At 42.4% G+C, this 12,326-nt stretch overlaps 1 protein-coding gene across 2 annotated transcripts in view; it reads right to left on the bottom strand.

The window, feature by feature from the left end:
• The window catches only part of LOC147018340 (A disintegrin and metalloproteinase with thrombospondin motifs 9-like), a 179,035-nt gene that overhangs the window by 97,924 nt on the left and 68,785 nt on the right, over window positions 1–12,326 (bottom strand). The window contains exons 15-16 of one of the 2 annotated variants that reach the window (XM_085897894.1): window positions 11,438–11,555; window positions 11,160–11,255 (exon numbers count right to left, since the gene is read on the bottom strand). In XM_085897894.1, the coding sequence (XP_085754020.1) occupies window positions 11,160–11,255; window positions 11,438–11,555 (214 nt within the window). The remainder of the gene's footprint in view (window positions 1–11,159; window positions 11,256–11,437; window positions 11,556–12,326) is intronic. The other variant, XM_085897896.1, reaches the window with a different exon arrangement.

Here is a 12,326-nt window from a genome sequence, read left to right as displayed (position 1 = left end):
AGGATGTACTGTGGGAAGACGACAAGCCGGTGGAGGGAGTGTGATGCTCTGGGCAATGTTCTGCTGGGAAACCCTGGGTCCGGCCATTCATGTGGACGTCAATTTGACACGTGTCACCTACCTAAACATCGTTGCAGACCAGGTACACCCCTTCATGGCAATGGTATTCCCTGATGGCAGTGGCCTCTTTCAGCAGGATAATACACCCTGCCACACTGCACACATTGTTTGGGAATGGTTTGAGGAACATGATGAAGTGTTCACGGTGTTGCCCTGGCCTCCAAATTCTCCAGATCTCAATTCGATTGAGCATCTGTAGGATGAGCTGGACCGACAAGTCCGATCCACAGCGGCTCCACCTAAAACTTACAGGATTGAAGGATCTGCTGCTAATGTTTTGGTGCCAGATACCACAGGACACCTTCAGGGGTCTTGTAGAGTCCATGCCTCGACGGGTCGGCGCTGTTTTGGTGGCACACAGAGGACCAACAGCATATTAGGCAGGTGGTCATAATGTTTTGGCTCATCAGTGCATCTGTGACTTGCTGCAGGTATCATGTAAACCTGTACTAACCTGTTCCATGGCCAGGTTGTCGGTGACTAAACTGTCTCCCCAACAAGGTTTCTTGGTGAGGAGGGTGGATGACATGGACACCCAGCAGGATGAAGAACAAAAAGTCATGGGTTTAGGGTGGTTGGTTCATGGTTTCAACACCCACAGGCTCATCGATGGACGTTGTATTCCAACGCTGGTGGTGTGGCAAAGGAGATTGACCATGTGCTCATTGATCGTCACTGGAGGACAATCCAGAACTGCAGGGTCGACCGGAGTGCTTAGTTCCACAATACTGACCACAGGCTTGTTGTCGCAACTCTGAAGTTGCAGCTTAAATCCGGGAGAATGGTACCATCCCAGCCTTGGCTGGATGTTGGCAAACTCAAGGATGAGAGGGTGGATGAGTTTGCGAACAGGCTGAGTGGGTATTTGAGGGGTCTGAGTGTGTGGAAGTAAAAATAATTAATTCCATCTTGTGAAATATGAGCATGGACATTTTGATTATGGAAAGCTCTATTGATCAGATGACTATTGCAAAGCACTGGTGTTTCTATATTAATCACACTGAAACAAATATTTTTCATTTTGAGACAAGTGTTTTGTCCATCAATTATGAACTCATTTCTCTTTAATTTTTGTTTTTAAGCAATATTGAAGTATAAACTGTGTTGTAAAGTATGTCACTTTATCACCATATAAGGAATGGTTCGCCAGAAAATATCGTCTGCAAAGGCACCGAGATAGATTTGAGATAAGCATAATTATCCTGCAGACAATTGAAGTCTATCAGGTCTCTCACAATGACAAGGTCAGAGCTCATTAAATTTGCACAGTTGAGACTGACAGGCCACAAGCAAATGTTCATTATGCTCTGGTCTTGTTAATTAACTGAAATATCTTTCCATATTAAACCTTCGGATGATTGATTAATCAATATAATAATAACGAATATATGATCCCCATACTGGCCCAAGTGCATCTGGGCCTGGGAAGAGATCTTGCTAGTCCATGTTTAGTTAAAGGAAATATGTACCCACCTGTTATGTTTGTTACTCTAAAATATACTCGATTGCACTCTCAAGGTTGTTTTATAAATACATAGATCGTATGTTGGTTAACTATGTAACAATATAATTTTATATTTTCCACTTGGTTGGCAAATTGGGGAGAATTACTTTGGTGACACTGGAGAGTCTGGTCCCCAGAGGCATTAGTCTCAATAACTCTGGCCTCCCATTCAATTGCAAAGTTGTACAAACACAAACTCTGTCTTTCCATTGTCCTCTTATCAGCAGAAGTCTCATCGAACTGAAGAGGTCATTGACTTCAAATTGTTCTGTAAAAGCTGTGCAAACCAGATGCTCCATCTGCATGCTGAGATAAATGCTTATCATTGTCTAAAGTAAATGAAGGTTTTCTGTGCATACACACGCCCTACCAAAGACACACATTCTTTCACAATACAATCTGCTTAATTATGGACAAGATTGTTTTCTCTTTTTTTGAAGGACCTCATGTGCAAACAAAGCTTTCTTGTAGTTTGATTGGCCAAGTGCCCTGTGATGTTCGGACCCCTTCCCGATTTCCAATTGTATAAAAGGCCATGTATTCTGGCTCAGAGGCAGAGATCTGCTTGGACTCTTGAGACAAACTCTTCCTTCCACATATATGTGTTTTTGTATGATAAACCATCTGTTAAATTATAAAGGGGTTTCTCTTTTGGTTGGAAATCTCCACCACAGGTGCTTTGGGGAATCCTGGAGAGTCGTGGAGTGTGTTCAAGACTACCATCCTTGATGTTGCCGGTGGATGTCTTGGAACTCACCGCAGAGCGAAGAAGAATTTTGTCTCTCAAGGGACACTGGATACCATTGATCAGAGTCGCAGGGTCAGGCTGAATGGCAGAGCTGAGCTGCTCAGGGAGCTGAGACATAAAACTGTACGTGCACTCAGCGTGGACAAGGAGGCCTTTGTGCGAGGAATCTGTGAGGGGGGGTAGAGCATCACCTGTGGTCAAGTGATCCCATCCTGCTTACAGAGGAATTCTTTGAGCGGCTGTACCAGGCTGATCCAGCAGCTATCAAGTTACATGTTAGGGGTGTTACTATCCCTATTGCTGACACTCTAATCAACTGTGGTCCACCTTCGTTTGTGGAAACACAGACTGTGGTGAACCAGTTGAAATGGGTAAAGCTCCTGGGATCTGTGTCATCCATGCTGAACTTCTCAAAGCTGGTGGAAATGATGTACTCGTGTCGTTGCATGCAGTTCTGTGCTCTGCCTGTAACACAGGCAGCATCCCAACTGACTGGAATGGCAGAGAGATCAATCTGCGTCGCATCGTTTGGGAATGTCAAGACCCTGACCTTGATTTCGCAGATGATACAGTCACCTTTGTGGAGACTCTGGATATCCTTTTGGGGGCCTTAAGGTGCTGAATGAGGAGTCGGAGCCACTGGGATTACAAGTTTCCTGGGTCATAACTAAGATCCAAGCTTTCAATGACATCTTGGATGCTGCTATCTTGTCTGAACCTGTTTGTGGTGAGGATATTTAGGTCACGGAGAGATTCACTTCCCTTGGCAGTGATATTCATCTCTCCGTTGGCTGTGAGCTAAAGGTCAATAGACATCTGGGTCGGGCCTTGGGAGTCATGGATTCACTGGATCATGGGGTGTGGTGCTCTCAGCACCTGTGCAGGAAGATGAAAGTCTGAGTCTTCAGGTCCTTGGTGCTTCCATTCTTGCTCTATAGATGTGAGACTTGGACTCTGACCAGGGATCTGAGATGGAGACTTAATTCTTATGGTACCAGGTCTCTTCGGAGAATCCTTGGCTATTGCTGGTCAGACTGTGTCCAATGAGAGGTTGCTGAGAGAGACTCAAATAAGATTTGTTACCTGCATAGTCCATAAGCGTCAGCTGCAGCTGTATGGACATGTGGCTCGTTGTCCTGATACTGATGCTGCTTACCAGATTCTCTCAGCAAGTGAGCGTCGTGAGTGGATGAGGCCAATGGGCTGACCATGTGCCTCGTGGTTGCAGCAGGTTGATCAGCATCTCAAGGAGATGGGGATGGGCAGGCATCTGCCTGGAGATTGGATCCATACTCTGTGCAGAGCGTTGGTGCTACTTAAGCAGTCTCCTTGGCTATTGGGCACAATTCTGGATGGGTCGCCACTCCGACACAGTATACCAGCATGCTGACACTCATTTTGCCGACCTCGGAAGGATGACAGGCCGAGTTAACCTCACCTGGTTAACCCCATTCAACAGTTGAGCGGGATTTGAACTCAGGACCCTAGGATCCAAGCCTGCCACCCTAACCATTAAGCCTATACCTGGGGATGGCCAGATGGAGGCCCCTGGAGTACCTGCAGAAAGTGGATGCAGCGACGCACTGCTCCGGCGCATGCTCCCATACCTGACCTGACCTGATTTGTCAAATCGGATGGGCAGAGGAAAAACCAAGGAACACCTACTCATGACCACAACCTCGTGGAGGCAAGCGGAAGCTTCACAGCTTGAGGGAGTTTTTTCTGCGAATAAGTGAGCTCAGTTAATTGTCAAGTTGTGCAGGAGTATGTGCACATTGCGCATATTCGAAGGGATAAAAGAGAGGATGGACAGTTTAACAATGAGTGATGGCAAGATTTCAATGGTCAGGTATCAGGTTAGAGCAAACAAAGTTGCCTTAAGCAAGTTTGTTGGATATAATGTCAATGTATAAATGTAATGAAGATGTGTTTTATTAATTATTATCAGTCTAAGTGAGCAACAGAAATAGCTGCAGCAACACTAAAGCCAATCTCAAGTCAGTCCTTCCCAACCACTGTTGAAATGTCCCAATTGTGATCAACCCTGTGGCTCAGGTAATCAACTCCTCAGTTTCATGAGGACCCATAAATCTGACAACAGATGGGACAACATAATCAGATAGGACAAGTCTACTACTATAATAATTCTTCATGTGCTCTATAACGGACTTAAAATGATTGTGCACGTACAGTCGTACATAATAATTGTATATTTTGAAATACTAATTAATAGATATGCATTTGCTTAAGACTGAATGTTACATTTTACCTGTCTTTTGTATATCGAGTTTGATTGCCCTCATTCGAGTAATGATCAATTGAATGCCAGCAAAATATCTTATATATTATTTCCGAGTTTGTGGTTTCGTGTCGCGCTATCTTCGACTTTGTTCTGCGCTCGAGTAATGTGATATTCGGCTTACATTATCTCAAAGACCATACGAGGTGCATGATACAAAAAAAAGAAAATAAAATGGTTCTGAAACAGTGAAATCGTGTTCCACTTAATGCATTAAAGTAAAATTACTACTGATACTCTGCATCAGTTCCTTTCGCAAACACACCCACCCCAACATGTCGCGCAGAGCGCGGGTTATGCTAGTATTGTTATTAAGTCTTCCTTGTATTTTTATGTTGTTGAGTTTATTGACTGTTCACATTGTGCTATGATATGATGAATGCTGGTGCTATAACAGCAGTGTGAAATCTGGGATTTGAATGCAACCCTAGTCCTTTGTATTTGTGGAAAATCTAGTGAGCAGACATTTACTGAGGGTTGACAGACACTATCCAGCAGGTTGCTATACAGACACGTTTTACTGTGCAAGTGGAATTTTGGGCCATTGTGAGCAGATTTTGACGAAATTCAATGCTAATAAATTGCTTGTTTCAGACTGGTATGCCACACATGTCTCAACCCCATTCAGCTGGGCTGCTCGAATTCATGACCTGGAAGTGTCAGGGACAAAGAAGGTCCTTTGCTACTTGTTGAGATTGTTGAGAGTCGGCAATCCTGTGGAACCATTAGTGATGCTCTGAGTGAATTTTGTTAGTGTGAGAAGCGACAATGGGATGTAGGATTGAGTCGGCAAAGTAGGTTCCACCGGCTGTTTTATGGCACATGCTGCCAGGAATGCTGCGCAACAGTGAAATGCTAGCCAGAGTGGCTGAAGCATAATGCGCCAGTGTCGAGGTGCCAACAGGGACATGGCTTAGGCACTGAGCTGGGAGAGTAATTTTGGAATGACTCCTGTGGTTGCAGTTACCCTGAACATGGAGATCAGTTGAAAGAAAAAAAAAGATTGACACAGAAACTGCCCCCAACACAAAGCTTAGTACCAAGTTGCTGGAATTCTGGCCATAGATTAAAGACCAAGAACGGCAACAAAAGATATTGTTCAAATATACGAGTACAGTACATTATGAAAATGATGTTTAAAATGTATTTGTATTGCAATGAAATGAGTTGAAAGAAATACTCCTTGCACTGCTGTGCTTACACAGTGAGTGCATTTTTTCCATTTGGGAGATCATTAAAGTAATTGCACGCTTTGATAAATCCTGCCTTTAGCGCCATGTGGAAATGCATAAATTACATTTTTCACATATGTGGAGTGATAAAAATGATAAGATGATTATAATCTCAAGCACTTGGCAAGAAAAAAGACCAAGAGAATTTGGCAACTCTGATGCCCAGTGCCACATGAACAACTAGAAGGGCACGAGGTAGAGCGCATACCTCAGCCCTGTAATGCCTGATCCACGAGAACATATCGAGCCCAATACATTTTTTAAAATATCATGCTATACAGTACTATATCATTTTTGGCCTGATCTCTCAATGGTGAAGAATCATTTTAAAAATTAAAGTTCTCGTATCCAGATCCGGATTCGGATCTTCACCAAAATCGAATCAATTCGTCCTTACCACTCACACAACCTGTCAACAATTTTTTGAGATATCGTGCTATATATCGGTTTGCCCAATCTCTCAATGGTGAAGAATCACTTAAAAAACTGGAAGAGCACTCTGTAGAGCGCATACCTCCGCCCTGTAATGCCTGATCCACGAGAACATATCGGGCCCAATACATCTTTTGAAATATCATGCTACACAGTACAATATCGTTTTTGGCCCTACCTCTCAATGGTGAAAATCGCTTAAAAAATTTAATAACTCTCATGTCCAGATCTGGATTCGGATCTTCAACAAAATCGAATCAATTTGTCATGGTCACACATTCAACCTGTCCACCAAGTTTCATCTGAATCGGTCCACAACTTTTTGAGATATCGTACTTTATATTGGTTTAGCCCTTTCTCTCAATGGTGAAGAATCACTTAAAAAATTCTCAGATCCGGATCCAAATCTTCAACAAAATCTAATCAGTTCATCGTTGTCTCATACCGAACCTGTCCACAAAATTTCACCCGGATCTGTCCACAACTTTTTGAGATATCCTGTACACAAACAAACAGACAGACAGACAGACAGGGGTGAAAACATAACCTCCTTCACCTTTGGTGGTGGAGGTAAAAACAGCAAAGGCAAAAATACTTCAGATTTGAGAGTATATTTGACATAATAATATTATGTCTTCTATTTTGAGAAACATCTTGGTGGTTGTGCTTCTGTCCAAGTCAAGTTCCTCACTGTCCATTATCTGCGGAAACCCCTCTGAGAAGCGACAGCGGGATGGAGGATTGAGTCGGCAAAGTAGGTTCCACCGGCTGTTTTATGGCACATGCTGCCAGGAATGCTGCGCAACAGTGAAATGCTAGCCAGAGCGGCTGAAGCATAATGCGCCAGTGTAGAGGTGCCAACAGGGACGTGGCTTAGACACCGAGATGGGACAGCAATTTTGGAATGACTCCTGTGGATGCAGTCACCCTGAACATGGAGGTCAGTTGAAAGAAAACAAAAGATTGACACAAAAACTGCCCCAACACAAAGCTAAGTACCAAGTTGCTGGAATTCTGGTGGAGAATACCTCTGGCTGCATATACCTATCGGTAAACACTTCAATTTTTGTGTGTAGCCTACCGTCCACCCAAAGAGGATGACTCCATATACCTCTATTTCCTCTAATATGTGGAAACTCACAACCATCTATCGCAACTCTGTTCCTCCTTTGTGGTGATTAAAATTGTCACCGTACTAGTTGGCTGGGAGTCAACTCTGCAATAATCATGGTATTACAGCTCAAGCCTTCTATTCTGCAACTCTGAGAGTCTGACCTAATCTATAAATTTTCCAACCGAGATTTCAATAAGTGATATATCTTCCCTCCTACATCTAGTAATGCCTAAAACTGTGTCCAACCACTACTGATCGAAATCTACCTCTCTTGGCTCCTCTTGCCTTTCTTTTTTTTGTAAAAGCTCATGTCTCTAGCTATTGTTAGGGAGTGACCTCAACAGCACATAATCTGGTTGTTCACAAAGGCCAACTGGAAGGGTCTGCATTCTGTCCTCTAACGAAATGAATGGACTGTTGCCTCCATAGCGTCTGATATTGATTCCACCAAGGAATGCATTTCTAAAAGCTTATTTTCATGCAAAGGTTAATCCCACCCTGTCTGTGGCTTTCCAATCCATCCTTTTCACCCTGGTATACTGAATCCTGTGGTGAGGTGGCTGCAGTCAAGCAGCTTCCTTTCTCTATTTGTCATGTCAGTCTTTGGACTTCCACTGGTAACACGTAACCCAGTGCTACCTGCCACATAATCGGGTTGTCAGCGACTAAACCAACTGCCCTCACTGGCTTGCCAGTGGGGAAGGTGACCGTGGCACCCTGCAGGACGAAAAATAACATGTGATAAATGGGCAGATGAGCTCTTTTTGGAGCCAATGGTCATCCTGTAAGGAGATGGCATCTCCCAAAAAACACCTGTCCAATTAAACCAGTTAGTGGCAACTCAGGAAACATGAGAGGTGGAGTGGAATCCTTGATGGAGCAAATGCCATCAAAAGGCGGATGAGCTAGTATTAGCCACCGGCAACCACAAAACTACACCCGTGGGGAGGAGGGTGGGTACGCTGTGTCGGTGAAGCCGTGGAAGCATGTACTTCATCTGGTGGATGACATTGCAGTCCAATTCTGCCCCAATCACTTTTGTACCATTATCATGGTATAAGTGGGTACTAATTAATGTTTTTCAGTGCTTATTCATAAAAAGAAAAAGAAAAAAACACAAAGGCAAGCTTGACTGAGAGCAACTTTGGCTCATTAGCTGTCAGGCTTGCAACATGTGTGTGTCCATTTGTAGCCAAGCCACGAAACATCATCTTGCTAACCTGTGTCATCTTGCTGAGGTGTGTGCTCATCCTCAATCATATCACTCATCTAAACCAGTTACTCAGACTCAACGAGAAACAAGACAGAATTTCACAACTCCATGTTTGCCTTCAAATCTCATCTACCCAACACATCCTGTTCTCTTCCAACATTACCGCCACATACCCACAGCCTTTCACACCTGAGAAGAAAGAGAATGTCCTGTCCAGCTTCAACTCTTCATTGCCAATGAGTGAAGATGGTATCAGTGCCTATGTTTATAAATCCTTCTCTGGTGCTCTTGTTTCTCTTTGTCTGCTTTTTTCAGCCTATTCTTCTGCTTTTGATGCTGCCCATCTGCCTGGATCACCCTGTGTTTTTGAGGTCTTGGAGGTAAAAGGACAAAGGGGACCACGTGGCCAATTTGACTTCTTCTGGACACCATCAAGTCCTGCTTTCACCCTGCACATTATACCAAAAAGGGAAGTCCCACCTGCATTGTTTGTTTGTTGTACAAGTGTGATAATGGTGCCTAGTGGGTTATGTTTTATGGTTTATTTCTCCATTGTATGCAAGTTTGCATCGGCCTTTCTGCTTTTTGTGTCTTGTTGGCTCATTTGGTTTGTTCGGTTTATAATAGTGTCTCGTCGACCTTCTTCCCTGTGCTTTGCTTAATAAAATTAATCCTTTAAAAGATAAGAGCGTGTTTCAACCATCTGCTTTCCATATGGATTTGCTGTTGTTTTGGCTCATTTGAGTGACCTTGGCAATGGTAAAAGTAAAGTGAAATTGAACGCAGTGACCGCTTGGACCATCTCTCGGGCTGTAAGGTCTCAGCTCTGAATAATTCCATGTTAACGGGATACTTCGATGTGACATTATATGTATGTATGTATGTATGTGTATATGTATATGTATATATATATATATATATATATATATATATATATATATATATATATATATATATATATATATACTGTATATATGTACAGTGTACACACACACACACACACACACACACACACACACACACACACACACACACACACACACACACACACACACACACACGCACACGCACACGCACACGCACACGCACACGCACACATCCTCCTGGGTCGTTTTGTTCAGTATCATGATAATCTTTAATTTGAAACTGCCTGCAAACTATCAGTGAGATAACCCATCTTGGCACAGACATTTATATCGGGGGAGGGGAATGGGGAAGGGATAAAGTACATTTTTCCCCACTTTACTCTACTCCAGATCCAAGACTAATATCATGAAAGCATCCAAAGATATCATCTGAAGTTGTTCGTTTTTTCTCCCCACCTCCCCTCACCCCAACTCATCCATATCTTATTAATTATTTGGATCATCCAAAGAAGCCAAATGGGTTGGTCTGTTTGATATTCTAATCTCAACACATGGAGCTCATGATGCTGGGATTGCAGATTTAAATCCCATATGCTGTTTACTTGTCCATTGCCTTCAATAGCTGTCTTCAAATCAGAGGGAAGTGTTCAAACCAACATTTTAAAGCTTCAGTTTGACATGTGTTTTTCTATCGATAAATGCCTTTTTATATCAAGAAATGTTAAAAAAAAAAAAAATTGTGACAAAAGCGGAACCTGTACTTTTGCTCAAAGACCAATGTACATGATCATGCAAATCCATGAAAAGCTTGTCAAAGTAATATGCAAGCACCATGGTCCATATGCAGTATCCACCCCTGTCCCGAAAGTCAAAATGCATCGGCATAAAAATAAAGTATGATCATATTTCTCTTTGCTGAGAAATTTCTCTTATTTTTAGGGTAAAAATGTTTTTAAAAAGGAAAAAAAAAATCCCCAAACCATTTGGACAAAGTGAAACAAATATACTTCATCCAAAAGACCAAAGTGCTGCGTAGTCATATAAATGCATATGCACCATTGCCTTAGCCCCTCAGGACAAACACACATGTTCATGCAACAAACATACGCACCTTGGACTGAAGAATAAAATGCATACAGCCAGAAATTACGGCTTACTGTTTCTTCTGCTTTTAGATATTATCCACAAGACAAAAATAATTTTATTTGATGCAAGGATTTTGCCTTGGCCTGTATACTGTTTGACTCCACATTATATGAGGAGTACATTAAACAAATAATTAATTAAATGAAAGCTCTTCTCCATTGATGCTCTTTCCATTAATGGGTAAATTTACATTGACATCATGGTGATACTGTTTTGGGTTATATTGTATCACACAAATCAGCATCAGCATGTTGTCGGATGGAAAGAGAATGAAATGGGAAAACAATGCACCAAAGTAAATTTAACAATCCTGAGATTTAATCAAATAATTATCAACAATCCCTATATGGTGTGACGTGAGTATTTTGAGAAAGAGAGAGGGAGGAGAGTAGAAGAGAAGGAGACAGACAAAGACAGAGAAATAAAGAGATAGATATTATTTCAAGGATTTATTATTTCATTTCTCTGCAGTCACTATTCCTTACCCATGTAGTTGTCATCATCTGAACCACCAGAGAAACTCTGCTGTCGAACATCGATGTTTGTTGCTCCTGCTGGAATCTTGACCACCTCGTTGTACCCTACATGGAGAATGGTTGTGACTGAATACGTGGGATATCTTTATCAGGTTCTCAATCAGGAGGCAGCAGATGTGGCCTGCAATCCTGCCTGTAAACCAGAGAACTGCAGGTTTGAATGTAATTCCACTGACCTCCTTCCAGCTATGTCAACAATAACAACATAAACATACAGTTGTGCCTACCATAGTAAACAGTGTTGAATGTGCCAGACACGGTGTGGCACAATGTGTTATCGCCACCGCAGACTCCACACTTGTCTCTTCGCACTTTTGAGCCAAGCACATGGTCACAGCCAGCCTGCTACCTCACGAGTGCATGGATTAGAGAGAGAAAAAAAAACATAAAATAAAGAGCCACACTAACATTTATTTATTCTCTGCTCAGCTATCACATTTATCTTCTCGGTTACTCTAATTAATCGACATCATAATCATCTATCGAATGACAGATGTGATACAGCCTGCAAGGCATCAGGGAATCCAAGACAAGTCATGTCCCGATGCTGTGTGGACTGTGCTTTCCTGCTGATGGACCTCTGGTAGTTTGTACCTGTCGCTGTGTTTGAAGCCTGTGGAGTAACTGCTGAAATCTATCTATCTGAGTTCATCCTGACATCTTTGTTTTTTTTGTTCCTTTCACACTTATTTCTACTTTTCACATTTCTCCTCATTCAAAAGCTGATAATTTACACTGGACAGGTACCACTACTCCAATGTAGATTGCTGCTGAAATAGTCCTCAACCAGGATCGGAATTTGCAAGTTAGTTGTGGTAGTGAAACACAATAGCCTACTGGGTTTTTTTTTCTCCAATACACAAGTATTACAATTCATTTTACTTATTCAGGCATCTAATTTTGTGTTCCACAAAACCAAGCTGTCATTTTTGACAATCATTTCTGCAAAAATGCAATGCATATGCTCAATTATAATGCAAGAATGGTTTGATTCAATGGATACTCCTGTAGATATGCAGCCTGATCCCTGATCCTTTGCCATCATCCACTGAGGAGGAGGAGATTGGGACCATATTCTGTACAGAGCATTGGTGCTGCTTAAGCAGTCTCCTTGGT

The sequence above is a fragment of the Eptatretus burgeri genome, chromosome 10 (genome assembly GCF_056783735.1).
Source record: "Eptatretus burgeri isolate ZD-2024b chromosome 10, Ebu_testis_v1, whole genome shotgun sequence".
Lineage (NCBI taxonomy): Eukaryota > Metazoa > Chordata > Myxini > Myxiniformes > Myxinidae > Eptatretus > Eptatretus burgeri.
The sequence above is the reverse complement of the archived record's forward strand: the minus strand, read 5'-3'. Positions and strand labels throughout refer to the sequence as shown.